Source organism: Helicoverpa zea, chromosome 11 (assembly GCF_022581195.2).
Source record: "Helicoverpa zea isolate HzStark_Cry1AcR chromosome 11, ilHelZeax1.1, whole genome shotgun sequence".
Lineage (NCBI taxonomy): Eukaryota > Metazoa > Arthropoda > Insecta > Lepidoptera > Noctuidae > Helicoverpa > Helicoverpa zea.
The window spans coordinates 12521876-12542819 of NC_061462.1; the positions used below are offsets into that span (position 1 = coordinate 12521876).

Here is a 20944-nt window from a genome sequence, read left to right on the forward strand (position 1 = left end):
GTGTTCTCGTTAATTAGGAATACATATAATTATATGGTAATGAACACAATATTTAAATAAAATAAATTAATGTATGAAGTACTTATCGAATTGTTGGCACAAATTCTTAAAAGATTAGGGAGCTTATAGGTAGGTAAACCAAGTTTTTTTCTTATTTCTATTTAACTCATGGTAAAGAGGCTGACGAATACATTTATTTAGAAATCCAAAATACACAAACAAATAATTAGGAACTAATTTGGTTAAGGTTCTACACTAGACAAGGTTTAATTAATTCTTCAATGTTCTAGAGTCAAAATGGAAAACAAAACGGGCACCAGGCAGAATAGAGGAGACAGTTTACCTAAAAGTATTGTAACTATAACAAGTAATGCACAGGAAGATAGAGTCTACACTTATGGCGAAGCCATTAACTTAGCGGGTAAGTCCACCTTATAGTAAAACTTTGTTTTAAAAAGTACCGGCTTAAGGCTAGGGTAAGACCTCTTTTTGTTCGAGGCACTAGTTTAAACCGAGCACTAAAGCCGGTTCTTTAAACCTCGCTCACTTCAAACTAGCCACTCGCCAGATCTCGGGCGACTAATTCGCTCGAGATCTGGCTCTCAATACATTAAAATTATCAGATATCTGGCCGGAATGGGTGTTTTATCCTGATTAAGCGTTTACTATGAAGTTTGTTTCCAACTTGATCCTATGAACTCCAGAAAAAGCGAAGAAAACAACCGTCAATAAGTATTTTGTCAAGTTAAGACGATACCTCGTTGCGATGTTCACGGGCGAACTGGGTAAATGGTTGAGAGGGATAGAACTATGCGATAGTAACGTAAATAGATAGAGAGAGGAAACATGCAACCTGCGCGAAAAAAAATAACGTAAGCGCTATACTAAATAAAAAAATATTAAAAATTCAATTTTATGTTTCTTTGAAAACTGATTTCTGATTAATGTTTAATAAGATATTATCTACATTCTTCATTATTTTAATGTGACAGAAAGTACATGACTACGACATAAAATTCATAAAATGTTATTTTTAGAGGTAAGTTCTGATTTTTTCTGGATTAATCTAGGAAATATAGTCAACAAACACCTATAAAAAAAAATATTCGAATAAGTATTCTTAAATTAAAATTAACGTAAAAAAATTGTTTAATTTCGAGGTATCGCCTTAAAGGGCCAATATTTCCTAACTCCGTAAATCCTCGTTCCAGGTAACGGCTGGTACAGCATCGGGCTGCTGATCACCCTGAGCACCTGCACCCTTGCCATGGGAGTGGACATGTTCGGCTTCTCCGTCGTGGTCAGCGGCTGCACCTGCGACTTCCTGCTGGATATCAGCCAGACCAGTGTGCTGCTGTCCATGCCTTTTGTTGGTATGTATAATGATAGATAGTAGACAGTTCTTTCGAGCTTTAATTCAGGTTTCTTTTCGCCAAAATACAAATTAGGAGGTTCTCATTTTGAATAAATTTATTCTCTGTTGATTATGATATCAAAGGTATAAAACCTATAGTTGAACCAAGTTAGAATATGGCTGTTATGCGATGTATTATGATTCAAAGGTAGAAGGAGGGAAAAACCAGTTAGTCTGGTTCGTAAAGAACTATCTATGGTCTTGGAATATGTGTACTGGAAGACAGCGGTTCTAGCCACGTCACGTGAGAACTACTTAACTCACTCGAAAAAAGTAACATATAGCCTTCCTCAATGAATGGGCTATCTAACAATCAAAGGTTTTTCTTCAAATCGGATCAGTTATTTCTGAGGTTAGCGTGTGCAAAAAATTTATTTTGCAACTTTGAAATATTAGGTTTAGACGTCTTCCTGACACATTTATTACTCAAGCATAACTTTCAAATTCCAGGTCCAATAGTAATGGCGTACCCCTGGGGCTACATCTCCGACACTCAGGGTCGACGCAAGAGCCTCCTCATAGCCATGTGGGCGAGCTTCGTGGTGTCCACCATCGGCGCCTTCTCTCCCAACTGGGTGGTGATGGCAGTTCTCAAGTTTGTTAGCACTAGTCTGTGAGTATTCTTGAACTAACTTGTTTAGTTTCATCAAAGCCATGTGGGCGAGCTTCGTGGTGTCCAGCATCGGCGCCTTCTCCAACAACTGAGTGCTGATGGCGGTGCTCAAGTTTGTCATTACTAGTCTATATCATCTGATTGAACTCTTCAAATTCCCTTTTACTACTGTGAATCATTTTAAAAACATTTAAAGAGTGAATTTTGATATATAAAGATTGCAAAAATGTCATAGAATTCCTAAGTCTGGTAGTAATCGAACTATTGGGGATACTGGGTATTTCTAAATGGCGTCTACTAAATAAAAACTTAATGTTACAGGTGCAGCTGCGCGCAGTCAGCATCATACACACTGCTGGGTGAATCTTGCGCAGAGAGAGTGAGGGATTCCTACATGCTAATCATGACCAGTGTTTTAGACTTCAGCTTAGCAGCTTACGTTGGTAAGAAATATCTTATCATCGTGGGGTTCATCTACTAGGACCCTGGTTTCAGAGCTTCAGTCTGACACATAATAAACGTCAAACATCAAATGTTGTTTTAAAGATGATAAAATCTTTCTATAAGCAACGAAGTAAAGAAGTAACGCAGTAAATAAGAAAAGTAAATAAACAAAGAAGTTACCAAGTAAATAAATAACGAAGTTACCAAGTAAATAAATAACTAAAATTCATGCTGGTCGTTCTAGTGTACTATGACCTTTTTAATGCTTTTCAGCCGTAGGCTACTGGATCTTGAACCTCGACTTCTCTTACGACATGGGCGTGATGACATTCACCCCCTGGCGTCTCCTAGCCCTCACCCTGGCTCTGCCCCTGGGTATCGGAGCATTAGGCACACAGTTCTTCTACGAGAGCCCCAAGTTCCTGGTCAATGTCTCCCGGGAAGATGAGGCTGTGGACTGCCTGAGGAAGATTTGGAGGAGAAATAATGGAAAGGGGGAGAAATATCCTGTGAGTACGTCACTCTAGTATTATCTTGTTATCTTGTGTAGTTATTTATCTTCAGGTAAACCAGCCTGACTACTAGAAAGCACATAATAATTATTAGTAAATAATAATTACGATGTTCTTATCGTAATTATCAATTCGATCGATAAGCAATTAGAAATTAATGATTGTTGATTTCGATAGATTGTTATAGATAATTTCTACCATACTTTCTTTATTTCAAACTCAAACCATCAAGTTATTAGAGTATATTTTCAGATGTTTTCTGCGAATTGTCAAATGCTATTTCTGTTTTTCAGTGCAAGAAAATAATCCTGAATGAAGTAGGCAATGATCGTCGTAAGGATGCTTCTTTGATGGAGTCTCTGTGGGAACAGATAGTGCCACTGTTCAGACCCCCACTGTTATGGAAGAGTATTCTGTTGTACTTCTTTACTGCCGTCATTTTTAGCACGTAAGTTCTTAAATTCATCGTCATCTCTTATTATGAAATTGCCAATGTAGTGTTCGTGAACCATCTCTGTTTTGGGTTTAACTATAATAATAGCTATGTGCTGCCCAGGCCACCCTCACTTCTTTATAATTCCCCAAAGCATCAAAATCTAAGTTTACCGTTTGGTGACCCGTTTATTTCAGGGATGTATATCCTAAGATTCTACAAACGTTTTGATTTCAGTAACAACAGCTTCTTCATCTGGTTTCCTTACCTGGCGGAGAAGTTTTCTGAAGGCTTGAACTCCCAGGATGCTGGCGCTGCAACTGGGATGTGCGAAATGATCACCAGTAATAGCAATAACACTACCGAAGATGTAAGATTTAGTGCTATGTTATTATAGTCTACCATTGTGTAACTGTAGAATTTTATGGATGTTCAGATAATTAGTTCCTATGTGCTAATCAAGGTTATAAATCTGTACCTACAGATTGACAAAAAGATCCGTTTTAATAATTTTTGTTTGCTTGTGAAGAGTTAACTTACATATTCGTTAGAATTGACAAGTTCGTCATATACTTTAAGGTTTAAATGCAAAATAACAAGTTAGAATGCATATGGGCGATGTCTTTCTCGTCAGGAAAAGCATGCGAGTAGGCAAAATGACAATACAATATTACTAAAGAGTCCACTTAATTTTCCAGTTCGAATGCACTTCAACAATGGACATCAGCCTAGTCTGGTCGAGCCTCGCGCAAGGCGTCACCTTCGTCATCATCATGCTAGTCGTCACCAAGCTGGCGCACAGGAAGAAAGCGCTCATGATCATAATCATGACCTTCTCTGCTGTCTCCTCGGTGGGAGCTGCCCTCGTGAAGGACAATATCACCAGCTTTATCATGTTCTTTGGGTTATTGACCAATGAGCTGTGTATTGGGATCATTTATACGTATTTTGTTGATATGTATCCTACTTCTTATAGGTAAGCACAAATTTTTGTTTGATAACCTTATATTTTTAAGTTTGACCGCATCTTGAGGTTTTCTATTTGATAATATTGGACACAAGCAGGTACCGAGTTTAGACTCACATCTCCTGTGTTAAATACATCGGTTCCTAGTTCACAAATATCCTTCTCTTTAACCCGCTCCTGCTCTTTACGTTTTTTACTCCTATCGAATTCACATTTACCTTCTTTTCCGAACTATCTGGAAAGCAACACATTGCTATCACTTTTCTCTCCCATACCAAGAACATTATTTTCCACTTCTAATTCTCCCTATCTTCCATGTCCAGGGGCATGGCAGCCTGTATAGGCGTAATGGTAGCTCGGCTGAGCGCACTGGGCGGGGTCAACGTCCTCGGTGCCTTCATTATGTCACATTGCAGTTCCGTGTTCTACGTCTGCGGAGGACTTATGATGAGTAAGTTTAAACTTTATTGTTACGTTTCGAGGGTGTATTTTGTATTGAAGTAAGCTGATGACCAGCCTTGAGATCTTGATTGATTTTTAGAAAACATTGGTTTTAATTGAAAATCATTTTTAAGCTATTGCATAGCTTCTATCGCAGGCCTTGAGCGCGGGGACCAAATCCAGAAATTCCGTAACGAAAAAACCTCACGCTCGGAGGTGTGGCTTGAAGGCCATGCATCGTCTAACGTCGTGTCAGTTCGGCAGTCTTCGACACGGCGCTGTGTGTCGTGCGATTAGACGTATTGTACGACTTTACGGAACTCGCCCGAATCGAGACGAGCTGCTCCGAAATCGGACGAATACATAATCAGCTGTTTGTGAGAAAGTATATAGGTGTATAAGTATTTATCGATTCGAGACGAGATAGTTATTTATATAGTATTTAAAGAAAAAGAAATACTGTATGAATAAAATAAAAAATAAAAATAAATAATTATAATTGCATAAGTTGATACAGTATGCTATGCAATAGCTTTACCGCGGCAGTCCCCGAGTGCCACACGTATTTTTTTTTTGTCTTTGAACTGCGATATATTGGTTGATTGCTGTTACATGGCCCCATGTATTTTGTCTACTAACATTTAGAAAAAAAATAACATGTATTCTATTTCTCTTTTTTAGTTGCAGCCGCATTTGCTTGTCTGCTGCCGCCAGATATACGGAAAAAATAAACCGTGTGATACATATTCCATAGTATTTTATTTTTAAGTATTTTTTACTTTTGTTTTGTAAATAAATAAACACAGACCAACCTGATTGTTTTTTTCTTTCATGATTCCCAATGTCTCGCTAGATTGTTTTCTTTTTAAATCATCGGATATTTTTTTACAGGATATTTTGATATACATTTTATTGTATTATAATGTCACGTTTAATTTTTCTATGTAAGTACCGTAACTAAGACGAAAACACGTGTATTTTCATAAAAATATTTTTTTTAAAGATCAAGACAGATCTCTGCGTCAACGTAAACTGCGTAAAATTCAGCGCTATTGTTACGGTATCGAGACAAAACCTAAGTAACAAATGATTATTTACAGATTGCGTAGAAGATTCAGGTCCATTTACTCATTCGCCGACAAAATAAACGTTCGCGAAAAAAAATCTTTATTTAAACAGTACTTTAGTTACTTAAGTAGCTGAACACAGAAAACAGTTGCAGCCTAATAAAATTATTTTTCATAGATCATCTGCTAGACTAGACTCTTTAATAATAAACTATAATTTTTCGGTAGATTAACTACACAGGTGCACGTGTGTAAGTACTTGCTGAAATGTACAGTTGTGCTTACCTATATACCTTTTCAATAAGACTATTCTTGAATCCGGATTCATCATCATCATCAGCCTATAGCAGTCCACTGCTGGACATAGGCCTCTCCAAGTGCACGCCACTGAGATCGATTTTCGGCTTCTCGCATCCAGCTCCTGCCAATTGAATCCGGATTGGAGACAAAAACATAAGAATAGAAGAGATACCTACTAGTTTCTATAGTGACCTAAAAGTCCATTTTTGTTCTTCTTCTTCTTCTTTCGTGTCGATGACATGTCTTATAGTGAGACTACACTTTGTCAGCCCAATATGCCGCCACAGCGAGAGCACGGCCGGATGCACTCATGAGGTCCTGCCGCGAGCAAGTTTCAGGGAAACTTGTTGATTTCCATTTTTGTGAAATGTTGACATAGTCTAGATTTTACAATAAAGTCTATTAGATCATAGTGGAATGATTGTTTATCTGTGTATCGGAAACTGAGTTTTTTCTGCATATCATAGATTTAGATGTAGGTATATCGGCTTAATGCTTAACACTATTATGTCAGGTTATCTCAAGATCATCTCATTCCTCTTGTTTTAACATACTTATGTTTCCCAAATAAGTAAATATGTCAAAAATAACTTAATAAGATTATAAAAAAACATCATCGTCAGATTTTTCACTCTTAATAATATTGTAAACCTGTTTTAATTAGAATCCTCGTCTGTCACATTTATTTACCAACTAAGTAGATACTAGGCTGGAACGCACATTCATTTGCATCGCAAAAGGTTTCTTAATTTGTATTTTTTGTTACGCAAATATAACTCAGCTTCTTCGCAAAAAATAGCAAACGACACTTATTTAATTCACAAATAAATTCTACCATATAACCAAACATAAAATAAAAAATAAGTTTAGTAGAAAGAAACTAAAACCCGCCATTTCTTACAAAAACAATATCGCAACGATGAGATAAGCCGACCTTCCACTTAATACTGAGTTTCTGATCAGTCTACAACTCAGTGCACACTGAGAAACACTTATACTGCTTATTGTTAATAACAAAAACATTGTAAAAACATCAACAATAGTGCTTAAGGCCACAGAATTGTGTTACAGTGATTATGACGACAAAAACTTGACTTGAAATTAATATTTTAGTGTTCTAACTTTGTATTTGAAGTATCGTAAAATAGTTAATTAAAATCAACAAATATGGTTACCAGATTATTAATTTCATAACTTATACACGAAAATCAGTATTTAAAAATAAGAATTTACTCTAGAAAATAAATTAAATTTAAAATCTTCAATAAAAATGGCGCCTTCAAAGAATAGTTATAATATAAATAAAAGACATATAAACAATATAGAAATGAATTCTGTAGATCACAGCAAGACGGAATACAGTTACGAAGAAGCATTGGAAATTACCGGTGAGTTAATAATGACTGTATAATTAAGTAGACAAGGTATTATTAATAGCTAGATATCAATAAATTGTATTACAGAAATTACAGATGTGGTAAACAAACAATTCATTATAACCAGAACAATTTGAACACTAGAAATTCAAATAGTTGAGAAATAATTATTTTTGCTAGTCAAAGAAAGCATTTTTTCGCTACGAAAAGTCGGAAAAGATCTTCTATTATTATAAAATGTACACCTTCATGGATTGAGAAGACGTGATAAACTACAATCACCTTTTTTGTGGGAAATGATCAAATGACCCATCATACTGTGAGTGCAAAAGGGAGGGAGTGTCAGCCTTTTGCTGACTGAAACCCACCTTTATTCCTTCTATGTACCCTTGAACCTGGAACAATACCTTGTCACAGTCAGCGGGGATCCATCATTACTACTTTGATAACGCTGGTGTCAAAATCGAAGAAACATCAAAATCAGACCAGAAATGAAACAGAGTTGCGAAAACAGAGATGTAGTAAGTTTGTATGTAAATGTTTTGTGAATATCGTGTTTCTAAACACGTGCATACAGAATAAGGAAAATTTGCAAAAACTGGTTTAAATTTTTTGAGTTGTTTCGAAATAAAAAGTTAATAAGTCATTGACCATTAATTATTTTTTTGTTATTTCAAATACAAATCTTTATTACCTACATTGATATTGATACACGCCCAGCCTGGGAATCACATCCAGGATCAGAACAGTACATCCATCATCTGCATAACCTTTTCCAAATTATAATGGGCTCGGCTTCCAGTTAACCAGGTGCAGTTGAGAGCGAAGGAACTCGTCATGAGAAGATGACGAGAAGCACGCACCGTCAGCATCAAGCATTGCCGCGAGAAAGTCACGGAAAAGCATAACAGCAGCTATAATGTTAACAATACGCCTAACGGCCGGTTCACACATGTCTCCGTTTTACTGTCCCGTTTTATCGTGTACGTTTTTTTTTCGTCGATGGCGTATGTAGTTGTATACAGAATACTGTGCCATGTGTGAAGTCACTCATACAACTACATACGCCATCGACGAAAAAAAAACGTACACGATAAAACGGAACAGTAAAACGGAGACATGTGTGAACCGGCCGTAAGTGCATTCGCACTGAATTCTGTTCTCATCCTAGGCCTACGACATATAAACCAAACATCTCAAACAAATCGACAATTGATAAGATAAACAAATATTTGACAACAAATCTATTGATTTAAACAAAACCAGATCAAGAGATTCGATGAGATGAGCACTCACTTGGCTGATAAGTGACATACAGACAGACAGAGAGGTCACGAGACTATCACGGGAGTAGATAAGGAGATGAGCAATAAGAAATATGAAGTTAATCGTATCGTGTTAGAACTAGAGGTTTGAAAAAAAATTTGCAAGGACTCTCCACTGGGCATAGACCTTTTAACCAATAGAAAAAGAAACATTAAGCTAAATATTATCGTTCACAGAACTGTACGGATTGTATGAAAAGCCATGGATAAAAAGAACGTTAGGTACCTGGGTACTTATGAGATGACCTCAGACAAGAATGAAATGCTGCTATGAAATAAACGTAAAAAGACGATTAATTGAAAATACATCTTAAAGCCAGTTCAATTAGTTAAAAATATTTAAAATGTATGAAATGTTTAGACTTTTATTGCATTTAATTGGAATATTGCTTCTGATATGAGTTCATTTAACTGTAGGACTACTATTCTTTAGTCAATCTCTGTATAAACCATAAAGTTTTTAGTCTTGGTATAAACGGTGAAGATTACCATTGGGAATTAAGTAGCGCATTGTAGCATGCAGTGTACGTTGAATTGGCGACCTCGATTACAGGCACAAAAACTATTGAATCAGTTACTTACATAAGATAGTGTAAGCAATTGAAGAAACAAACATATTTTTATACTTAACACTAACCGTCTTACCACAAAAACTTTTAAACGTCAGTTTAAGCCTTGTCTAAAAAAATGTCAAATTATGACGTTGACATATGGTTCATTTTGCAGCCACAAAATTTTTAGACAACTGTAAACCAGGCGTTAAAGTTTTTGTAGTAAGGCCATTAAAGTTCACGTTAAGTGAATAATACTTTGCCACCTTTGCTCTACCAATACGCGATCTCACAATTTCCAAAAGTAGGTATGCCTAATGTTGAGTAGTCGTTGATTCAGGTTTTCAACTAGGTAGTTTATTTAATTTGACGACCTTCAAAAGACGCACTAGTTTTTTGAGAACTAGCTCAGAGATCATCATTGCTTTGCAAATCAAATTATTCATCTGAGAATAGTTTTTAAACAATTCATGTAAAAAATATAACAAGACACATATATGTACAAACCGCAGATTTGCAAAAATTATACTGATGTGTAGGATTTTCCGCCCGTGTTACTATTGTTTGTACGATTCAGTTTCCTCAACAAAAGATACAATTTAGCTACTTAGTTATGTAAAGAACGCCATTAACAGCCGTGCCTAATGTGTCAAGGTTTTCAACAAACGAATACCTATTGTAATGAAAAGTCAAGAATATGTTATTAGCAAATTGTTTTCTTAAATACTATGTTCTTAAAGAAAATAAAAGAGGACCTGATTAAAGATTCATACTGTAATGATTTTAGAAATACATTAACTACATATCACTACATAGTATAAAACAAAATCACTTTTTCTGTCCCTATGTCCCTATATCCCTATGTCCTATTGTAGGTAGGCTTTTTTCAAATCGAATTGAGAACATCCTTTTTGGAATTTTTATTTTAAAATATTATTTAATTCCTTTGTGAAATCTTATTCAATTATCATTACTAATACTATCAAAATTACTGTATTATAACCATATATACAATTCGCAAGTCAAGTTTACTTTTAAGTTCGCTAGATGGCGTTGTCACAAAGCGTGTGATTCCTGCATCGCGCTATGGTTTAGTTACCAACAACATGACTATAGCTGTGACACACGGATGAGACCCACGTTCGAAGATAGAATAGATTGTATGAATATTATTTTTGTAGTGATTCGGTACTGAAGTGGTATCCGAACACAATTTAAACTCAAAACTGAAAGAAGTAAGATTATTTCAAGAACCTACCTATTTTCTTCCTGTAGCACTGGACTGCTGCAACTGCATGAAAATCCTTACCTTGTAACTTGCATTGTGTAAATGTTTGCCTTTATCAGAGATAACTTATATACCTACTGACGGCTTATTGTACTTATAATCACAGCAAAGTTATCAATGAACAATTGTAAAATTATTATAAAGTAGTAATAATCAGAAGCAAGTCAGTCTGTTTATTTGCTAATATATACATATAAGAACCGTTTTGCCCGGGTAACGGGGTTGAAGAGGTCAGATAAGCAGTCGCTACTGGTAAAACACTGGTACTCTGCTGAATCCGGTTAGACTGGAAGCCGACCCCAACATTGTTAGGAAAAAGGCTCGGAGGATGATGATACATCTGGGGGCACGGCAGTGCCCCAGCCAAGTCTCGAGCAAAACGGGCACGGCCGTACCATCTTTTCTCGAAGCGATTCGCGGCTGTTTCGCCCCTCCTATATCTTCGACGTGGACAAAGCTAGGAGTTTAGGTTTTCGGTGAATAATAGTAGGCATTAGAACAAGCTTAAGTTCGAAATTACATGCCGATTGAATTAATAGTTTAGGAGTTACGGTCGATCAAAGTTACACCATTTTGTCACTCACTGACTCACTGACTCACTGATTCACTGACAGATCATCAAAAATCTAAGGTACTTCTAGCAGACTTAGAAACTTCAAATTTTGCACCAAGATAGGTCATCAGCCACATATAAAGGAAAAATTATAAAAACATTAAAAAATAATATGCCATAGAAAACAATTTTATATTTGCGGTTTGGCAAGAACATTATGTATGGATTTTGACTGCATTGTTAACTTTGTTCGTTGTTTAAGTACCTATTCAATTAATAATAATGTCGGGACATTAATAAATAAAGTTCATAATTCATTAAATTAATAAAGCTAAAACTCCATTGTATTGCGATAAATATTGTATGCGCGCTCGATAGATGGTGTTGTACCTGTCTGAATCGCGCTATGGTTTCGTTACAAAACGCAGTCTAAGTAGTACTTCAAAATAATTCGATAAATTTCATTTGATAGCGCCATCTGTCTATGAAAAACAATTTCGAAACTAAAAAATATTGTAGTGATAACTGATATTCGGAGAACTTCACGTGTTATTTAGTTTAGCTAGTTATAGTTTGTAAGTTAGTAGATATATATTTATTTAGTTAGTTATTTATTATACATATATATATAAGTTTAAGCCCTATTAATATATTGTTATAGTAGTAATTGTAAATATAGTGTAATGGAACGTGAAAAAAAAGGAAGAAATACACTTACAAAAAATAAATGAGATCCCACCAAAAACATTAAATGTAAAAAAATGCCAAGTCTCTCGATGCAGTCTTTCATTGTATCAATAGTTTTCTTTATATTATAATTATAGTGACTTGGCAATGAGCACAAATTAAAAGCTGCTTGCTGCCTGGAATTATGTGCAAATATTACTGACGAGACCAGTGATCAGATTTGTTATGTGTGAATCATGATGGTCACTACCGACTACATGCTCCAATATAATAATTAAGAATACCTTACGGGCCATCGCTTAAGAAAGTAAATGAATCGAGAGTACACTAAGACTGACTGCCGTTGCCGAAATTCGGTTGGGACGACACGGATAAACCAAAAGAAAATTAAATCCAAATATGCCGTTTTATTTGTTTCTTCTTGTGCTCATTGCCAAGTCACTATAATTATAATATAAAGAAAACTATTGATACAATTACTAAATGTTGATTTATAACTACAAAATATTTTGAATAGGACTTGGCTTCTATGAGATCTCAAAACTTTTTACGATGGAAAGACTGCATCGAGAGACTTGGCATTTTTTTACATTTAATGTTTTTGGTGGGATTATTTACTAGATACACATGCCTCATTGGCACGAGTAAGAATATGAACTTTGTGTTTTAAGAGATTGAGATTTCAAGATGTTTATGTCAAATCGGTTAATAACAAAGAAAAACTTATCATTCATGTGATTCAAGCAGGTTATCAGTTTCAAGAGAAGTTATCATTTTGATCAATAAGATTACGATACTATCAAAGGCTTTGTTTTCACATGTTATCTTCCGAAACACGAGCCTAAATTAGTTTTTTCCAGTTTCAGCTATATTTTGAGGAACTAAACTTTTTTTTGCACGCACCTGGATAAAAATATTCCAAATTCAAGTAATGAGGGTTTTCTCTAATTTTTTTGCCACAGGGTGGCGCCACGTATGCCTCTGGTCCAAACAGCTGTCAAATAGTACGGAATTATTAGGGTCCGAACTTATTGCTTATTGAAATTCTGTTATATTGGAAGTGTTATTGATTGTATTATGGACTACAGTCAGAATAAGTTTTCCGAACTAAAAATTGAGCCTAGAAAGAGGGGTGCAAAAGTCACTGGTACTAAGGAAAAGCTCGTTGAAAGGCAGATAACGCAATGTACTAGAATTTGTTTACACAATATGATTTCGTTTTTTATCTACTCAACCGCAATTGTTAAACATTAATGCACTGCTTTAATTATACAATATAAATCACTAAAATCGTCACGGTTCCTAGTAAAGATAAGCACTTTGACGGGTACCTGGACCTGACGCCTCGGTGCTGCCACCTCGTGGACGCCATTTTAGAAAACCCTCATTAAATGACCATTCGGCAAGAAAATGTTAAACTTTTACTACATCCCACCTTCATTCCTTCTGGAGTTATTTGTGTATGAAGGGACCGCGGTAACCCGAACTATGGGATAGTTTGGGTTCTAAATAAAAGACCTATAATTCTACTCGATAAATGGGATATCTGATATTGAAATAATTTTTCAAATTGTACCAAAACGTCCAGAAATTAGCTCGATCAACCAATAAAACTGATCAGTTTTATAATATTAATACAGACTAGCTTTTCACCACAATTTCACCCACTTAGGGCTGCGGGATGGTTCGAAAGATTTATCGCGGCCCTGGTACATAAAAGGCCTACGAAGGAACACGATGGATTTTTAGCCAGTTAAAGTCTGACTCTCACTCACTGCTGCTAACCCACAACGGATCACCTTTTATTCCGATAGATCGGAAAAAAAGAAAAACCCACTTCTCGGATGAATCTTTTCTATTAATTAATACCCTCACATAAAATCATCCACCTAGTTACACGCAACTAACTGAACCCTACCCTGACTGCAGGTCATGGCAGATACAACTACGGGCTGCTGATCACGTGCTTCGTGCTCATCATCGCGATGGGGATAGACATCTTCGGCCTGGGCATCATTGTGACAGCGGCCACCTGTGACCTGGACCTCACGCTCAGCCAGATTGGGATACTGTCCTCTATGTCTTTTGCTGGTGAGTTTTAGGGGATTTGGGTAGGAATCTATGTATAGCCTCTTCAAAACATATTTTTCAGGAGCAATAAGCAGGATGTGCTTTGCAACATTTTCTTCTTACGATAATTAATATTTTACGATAATTTTATTAGAGGTTTTCGCTTTATGACGACGATGCTTTTAGTAAAGATACTTAGGTGAAGCAATAAAAGTAACATTTGGTGATGATGTAAATTACATGACCAAATATAGTGTATTGTGTACACCTTTATGTAATCTGGAGGATTATTGACAAATTGCTCATAATGTGTTTGTCACGTAACCAATTTGATACATCTAAAGTCCTACTAGCAAACCTTCATATAATTTTCATTTTCATTTTTATATATTTTTTTTGTTATTAGGTATTATTTTATTATCCTGTTTATTTAACCATTTCACCTTAAACTCCAGGTATAATAGTAATGTCGTACCCGTGGGGCTACCTGTCGGACACGAGAGGCAGGAAGCTGGTGCTCATGTGGGCCATGGGCGGCAGCTTCATCAGCTCCGTCATCAGCAGCCTGTCGCCCACGTGGCAGGTGCTGGCTGCGCTTAGGTTCATCAGCTCGGCTTTGTGAGTATAATAGTAATGTCGTACCCGTGGGGCTACCTGTCGGACACGAGAGGCAGGAAGCTGGTGCTCATGTGGGCCATGGGCGGCAGCTTCATCAGCTCCGTCATCAGCAGCCTGTCGCCCACGTGGCAGGTGCTGGCTGCGCTCAGGTTCATCAGCTCGACTTTGTGAGTATATTGTTACCATGGTAACCAAATTGCCTTTACGTGAGAGAGCACCACTTCTTCAAAATGTCTAAGTGCTGAAATTTTTGGTCCTTGAAATAAAAACATGTTAATTTTCGACAACCAAATTTTATTTAGATTCTTCCACACGTTTGCAACATGTTTTATTCGTTAAGTTGTGCTTGTTTTGCTCAAAGCTCGACTATCACTTTTACTCCTGGCATCATGTGTGGTGTCTCATCAGGTGTCTATAGCAATAACTCCCCCGAATCATTGATCACATTGAACTTACTCCAATACAACCTTATCTTTAAAGATCTGCTTCCTCCTCAATCAGATCCAGTGCAGCAGAGTCAGCAACTTACGCGCTGATTGGCGAGTGCTGTGGCACCAGGGTGCGCGCCAAGTATATGCTGCTCATCACCAGTGCGCTTATGATTACTCCTGCGCTGTATTATAGTGAGTTGCTGTCTTATGTGATTATGGTGGTAATGTTAGCTCTTCTTACAATAATTTTCACCTCATCTAACTAAATCTTCCATTTAATATTAAAATGAACAAAAAGTAATAAACAAAATAGTGCTATTTAAGTACATAAGCGGAAAACCTATATCTAACCTTACCTAACTAAATATATAGCTACCTTACTATATCGTTAGTCTTGATCTAAATCTCATTTAGATTAAACAATAGCCATACATACTTGATTCTAACGCAAGTACTTATTATTTGTGCTCTCTTTTTAACTTTCACCATGCTTTCACCACCAAAATATAAAATTCTAAACACACCATATCCCTTTTCAGTAACGGCCTTCCTAATAATGAAGTTGGACTTCAGCATCCCCCTGTTGGGAATCACCTACCGACCCTGGCGTCTCCTGACCCTGATCATGGCGCTCCCGCTTGGCCTCAGCGCGCTGCTGCTGTGGTTCTACAGCGAGAGCCCCAAGTTCCTCGCCAATGTCGGCAGGAATGAAGAGGCGGTGCAAGTCCTGAAGAGGATTTATGTGGCTAATGGACATGATGGGGATAAGTTTGCTGTAAGTGTTATCTTAATTAGGATAGTTTAGTTTCCAAAGAAGGCAAATAAAACCAATGTCATTAATGATTCTTGGAAAGTCTTCCTGAAAAACGATGTAAGAAAATGTTGATACGCTCGCGTCTTCAGTTTAATTTTTCACCAGTTGTGTAGGAAAAACACACTCGAATAGCACTTAATGTACCAAGAGAATTAAAATTTAATAATGCTCCTGAGATCTCGACACAACTTAGCCGTTTCAATGTTTGCTACGAAACTTTAATTAGGCACTAATATTTCTTCTTTCTTTCAGGTGAAACAGATCTACCTAGAAGACGGCAACAAGGAAGAGGTGGGAGTGTTCTCCCTGCAGTCTCTCTGGACTCAAATCGCTCCTCTGTTCAAGCCGCCTCTGCTCTGGAAAACGGCGCTCCTGTACTACCTCACCTTCGTCACTTATATCGCGTAAGACCATAATTAATAACATAAGTAAAGTAATATTTACTTGAGTAATCGTAACTTGGTTGTCCTTGCTTATATTACTGCTATCATGGTCTTCTCTATTTACCACTCCTAGGGTTATTGTAATTGGCTATTAAGGTATTCGTGCCTTCCTACTGACAGCGTCAAAGATGATCTTGAAAGTAAAAGTCTTTTCATCAGTATTACCTATAAGATTTGGTTCTGAAACGCCTTTTATGTTAAAATGGCAAGTTGATCATGAGCGATATATTCTCAGCTGCATTATATGATTTTGGTTTTCCTTAATGTGTATTGCTTTTGTTTCAGTAACAACAGCTTCGCAATAATCTTGCCGACCATCTTCAACATATTCTTCACGTCGTACGCCACCAGCGCGGCCGACGCCTCCTTCTGCGACCTGTTCCACCTCACCAACACCACTGCTGCTGATGATCAGCCGGTATGTTACACATCTTCAACATATTCTTCACGTCGTACGCCACCAGCGCGGCCGACGCCTCCTTCTGCGACCTGCTCCACCTCACCAACACGACTGCTGCTGATGATCAGCCGGTATGTTAATACAGATGCAGATACCTAGGCTTATAGGATATTCTCAGCTGTCTCTCCTGTTGTAATTCCTCCTAGTTATCTTATAATACTATCTTGTTATCTTATAACATTATGGTTTATATCTTAGGGTCATCTACACAGTGCAAGTAGCTTGCACTTATTGAGGCACATGAGCAGGTTACATGTATTTTAAAAACGTGTGGGTCCCGCGACTCGCGCATTTTCCAAAGCAAAATACCCACCCGCGTGCTCTTGTCACTTGCGCATGTTAACTTGCTCCAGTTACATGCATCGTGTAGATGACTGTACTGACGATAATCGTCAATAGGCAACATACCTTAATTTTATCTTATTTTCATAATCCTGATATAAATCATAGAAATGCTTTTTGTTCACAGTACACGAACCCGAATTCGAACACTGAAAATTTTAATCAGAAAAATCATTTACACTTCGACTATATTTACCATGTTTCTTTATTTCTGGCATTTATCTCATTTATTGGGTTCGATCTATGTTTTGTTTATATTCAAATTTCTTTATTGTTGCAGGAAGTCTCCGTATGTAAGAATACGATAGAAGATAACACCATCTGGGCGGGCTGCGCGCACGGCATGTCATTCTTTGTACTCAACGCCATCATCTCGCAGTGTGCTGGCAGGAGAAAGGTATGTGTCTATCTTTACTTACAAATCAGTAATATTCAAGTAAGGGCTTCTGTATGTTTGCTGAACTGTAATGACAATCCGTTTAGTAGTCCTGCTTGGGCTCCAGAAAGGGCAAAATTATCTTGCCTTTCATTTACAGCTCTAAAATAAGGAAATATAATGTAGGTAGGTACTGCTTAGCTGTTCCCTGCGGTTTAACAAGTCTGTGTATGTGTTTCCGCAACCGGGTAAAAAGTACCTTAAATCGTTTCTCTGGCTCGGCGGCTTGTTTTTGTGTAATGCACGAAAGATAGAGAGAATTACTTTCACACCGCTATTTTATCATCCACACTTCGCATTATATAACTCTCTTTATGTATTTCGAGGGGATCGCTGAATAGTTACAGCGATTCGAAAAACACACACAAAGAACAGGTTCGATTACATTTAATCAAATGCATGCGAAAATTCAACCACTTAGGGCATCAATTAAGGTCTATCAAGTTGAAGACAGCAATTTAAGGCACAAAATCATTAAAGAATCTAGACCAACAACAAGTTAGGCTAGATCAGGGCTAGATCTAGTGACCCCATATGTAAGTTACCTTGAAACTGGTTCACCAATCATTTAGTTCTAATGACCGTCAAATTACTTGATTACTGTAGAATCGATTACCTAGGCTTTGGGTATTTAGTTTTAAGTTCAAAATTATAGTTGTAAGTATGGGTTGGATCATTTTAATTGAATTTTGTTTATGATCTCTGAAATGGGACCATACGGTATATCCAAATATTATTTATTAGAGCACTAGCTTCTGAATCTCAAAGAATATACCTATTAAATAATACATGTATCTATACCTCCTTTCACAGAATTAATAATTTTCAATTATTGTTATTTACATAATTACTTCGCCTACATTGGTTCAGCAATTTTAACGTGAAAGCAAGTGGTCAAGTAAATTCGTCAAATTGTTTCGTTTTTAAATGTGCTTATGTAGTGATGTTTTGTGATACACTCCTTTAAAAATATTGTACCCAGAGATGACTAAATAATACCGCGTTAATCTGATATTAGACATTCAGTAGGCATGTCAATTAAAAGATAAGAAAAGGATAATTATAATAATTTTCCTAACAAACAATGACTTGTGACAAGGTCGTAAAGCAATATTACTAAGTTGTTGCGGACCCGATTTTTTTCTACTTATGACCATTTCCAGCTTTTGAGTAGACATTAAGCAAAGATTCTTCCCCAGCCCCTGACCATCATAATCCTGGTGATAGCAGCGGCAGCAGGCGCCGGCATCAACAACACTGGTGACGCACTCTCAGGCCTAGTGTTGTTCTACATCTTCCTCACCACTGCCATGGTCTTCGGAGTCATATCCTCGTACTTCGTGGACTTGTATCCTACGTCTTATAGGTAAGTTGACGGCAATATTCTGATATGAACTCATTCTTGAGAAGAGCTGTTAAATGGGCTTGTTTGGTACTTTAGACTTTGCCATTGTAAAGCTAGTCGGATGTCGTGGTTCCCTAGTTGGGCAGAGAACTAATTCTCAAGTATGAGGGCGTGGGTTCGATTCCAAGTCAGGCAAGTACCAATGCAACTTTTCAAAGTTTGTATGTACTTTCTAAGTATATCTTGCACACTAAGGACTGTGTTTCGGAGGGCATTTTGAACTGTAGAAACAACCAGTCTTGCCAAGGTGTATTCGATTCTCCGGGTAACTGGGTTGAGGAGGTGAGATAGGCAGTCGCTCCTTGTAAAACACTGCTACTTAGCGGCGATGTCAGAAATAGGCTCGGAAGATGATGGCATGATATATGACAGTAAACTGCACATTTCAGAGGCATGATAGCCTGCCTGGGCATGATGGTGGCGCGGCTCAGCGCGTTCGCCGGCACTAACATACTGAGCGGTGCCATGACAGATCACTGTTCGGTGGCGTTGTACTCAGGCGCAGGGATTGTACTTAGTAAGTTACACTCTATAATTTTGTATTGTAATGTTTTGTATATAACCGGTTCTTCAAACCATACAGACAGAATTGTGTCTCACCTCTTCTTCCCAACAAAAATACATACGAAGTGGTGAAGGGCAGGCGTTCTGAGAACTGTCATTTGCAAAGACCTTCAAAAAGTGCTGATTTTCAGGCTACTTTGAATAAATTACTTTTTATGTTAGGTATCTTACCAATCGTAAAGGTTAATTTAGTTTGTAAAAGATTTTTTGCTAACGATTTTATCTATAGACAGTAAAGTATTAACGATAAATATGAAAAAACCTTTTACTTCGTCTTTTCTGAAAATATTAATTTTTCGCAGGTGGTGCTGTAGCTGCATTATTTTTACCTTCAGATAGTAAGATACATTCTTGATAGTAATTAAGTACCTACCCTCCTATTATTTTATTATAGTTTCTATAAAAATTAGAAGATTTATACCCATTTATTTACTACTTTTAGTTACTTGTAAAAATAAATAAATTTATTTTACGTGGTTTTTATTTGTCTAAAATAATCCATTCCGTTGTATGCGACAGTAACGTCTTTCAACCGCGCGGAATATGACGCGCGTAAAAAAATGCGCAAGTGTGAAAGCGCACTTAAATCCAAATTCAAAATGCGGTTACATTAATAACCTACATACACATAAATACTACTGACTAACTGTACTATATAAATCAACAATATAATTTTTTGAAAAGGTTTGTCTTTCGAAAATAACGGGCTTTACATTCATATTCTACCTTAAAACTGGTTTATCCCTTCATGTGATTCACGTGTTCTTCAATACTTAAGGGCAACAAAATACTGAATTAATGATCAATGATTGAGGAAAGTTGTGTAAGAAGGTAATAATTTTCAAATGAATATTGGCCCACTGAGATACCGTTATGAGAAGGTACCAGATATTATTTAACCTTGCATTTTATAAGCTCTGCATGAGTTCAAGTTCAATAAGTACATAGGTAACAAACATGCCTTTTTTGCTTTTTGACACGGACAATTGGGTTACCGTACATAAAAAAAAACTCAAGTAAATGTGAATATTGTAGTGAAATGTCTCTTGGTCACACACATTAACCGCCGTAAAACCAAAGGACTTACGGCAGTAATTATTTTAATAGATGAAATGGTATTTTGTGGTTATGCCCGGAAACAGGCCTTTCATTTCCAACTAAATGAATTGTGTAGGTTCCATTTTTATCCTGTTTTTTTCTTGGGTAAGTACATAACATTATACGTAAATAAATAAATATGCAAATACATCATAAATAAGTTGGTTCTTTGAAAATAACCGAATTGCCTTAAAACTTAAGGCAATTCGGTTATTTTTGCCTATCGGATAATATTTTAGGGTAGGTAAACTGTCAACGTGTAGTATATTGAAAATTTAAATATTGATTGCAT

General features: G+C 36.7%; 2 protein-coding genes across 3 annotated transcripts; both read left to right on the top strand.

The window, feature by feature from the left end:
* The first annotated feature begins 297 nt into the window (after positions 1-297).
* LOC124634716 (organic cation/carnitine transporter 7-like) lies at positions 298-5631 on the top strand. The gene is made up of 10 exons (XM_047170377.1): positions 298-421; positions 1212-1373; positions 1865-2027; positions 2349-2470; positions 2745-2980; positions 3277-3431; positions 3654-3786; positions 4115-4392; positions 4707-4834; positions 5506-5631. Exons 1-10 carry the CDS (start codon positions 298-300, stop codon positions 5553-5555), a joined length of 1551 nt encoding a protein of 516 aa, XP_047026333.1. The 3' UTR covers positions 5556-5631.
* A 1527-nt stretch (positions 5632-7158) lies between these two features.
* Positions 7159-19938, top strand: LOC124634731 (synaptic vesicle glycoprotein 2C-like). Of its 2 annotated transcripts, XM_047170392.1 has the most exons (11): positions 7159-7579; positions 13901-14062; positions 14497-14659; positions 15161-15282; positions 15630-15865; positions 16157-16308; positions 16633-16765; positions 17430-17546; positions 18785-18951; positions 19380-19507; positions 19857-19938. In XM_047170392.1, the coding sequence occupies exons 1-11, from the start codon at positions 7462-7464 to the stop codon at positions 19907-19909; spliced, it is 1551 nt and encodes a 516-aa protein (XP_047026348.1). In that variant the 5' UTR covers positions 7159-7461; the 3' UTR covers positions 19910-19938. The 2 variants fall into 2 exon arrangements, with proteins under 2 accessions (XP_047026348.1, XP_047026349.1); XM_047170393.1 differs by lacking the exons at positions 7159-7579; positions 13901-14062 and having other exon boundaries at positions 14648-14826.
* The last annotated feature ends 1006 nt before the right edge of the window (positions 19939-20944 follow it).

Coding starts and splice junctions, on each gene's coding strand:
- LOC124634716 (XM_047170377.1), top strand. CDS start 298: ATGGAAAACAAAACGGGCACCAGGCAGAATAGAGGAGACAGTTTACCT. Junction 2,981..3,276: donor GAAAGGGGGAGAAATATCCT/GTGAGTACGTCA, acceptor TCTGTTTTTCAG/TGCAAGAAAATAATCCTGAA. Junction 3,432..3,653: donor ACTGCCGTCATTTTTAGCAC/GTAAGTTCTTAA, acceptor TTTTGATTTCAG/TAACAACAGCTTCTTCATCT.
- LOC124634731 (XM_047170392.1), top strand. CDS start 7,462: ATGGCGCCTTCAAAGAATAGTTATAATATAAATAAAAGACATATAAAC. Junction 16,309..16,632: donor ACCTTCGTCACTTATATCGC/GTAAGACCATAA, acceptor CTTTTGTTTCAG/TAACAACAGCTTCGCAATAA. Junction 19,508..19,856: donor AGGCGCAGGGATTGTACTTA/GTAAGTTACACT, acceptor AATTTTTCGCAG/GTGGTGCTGTAGCTGCATTA.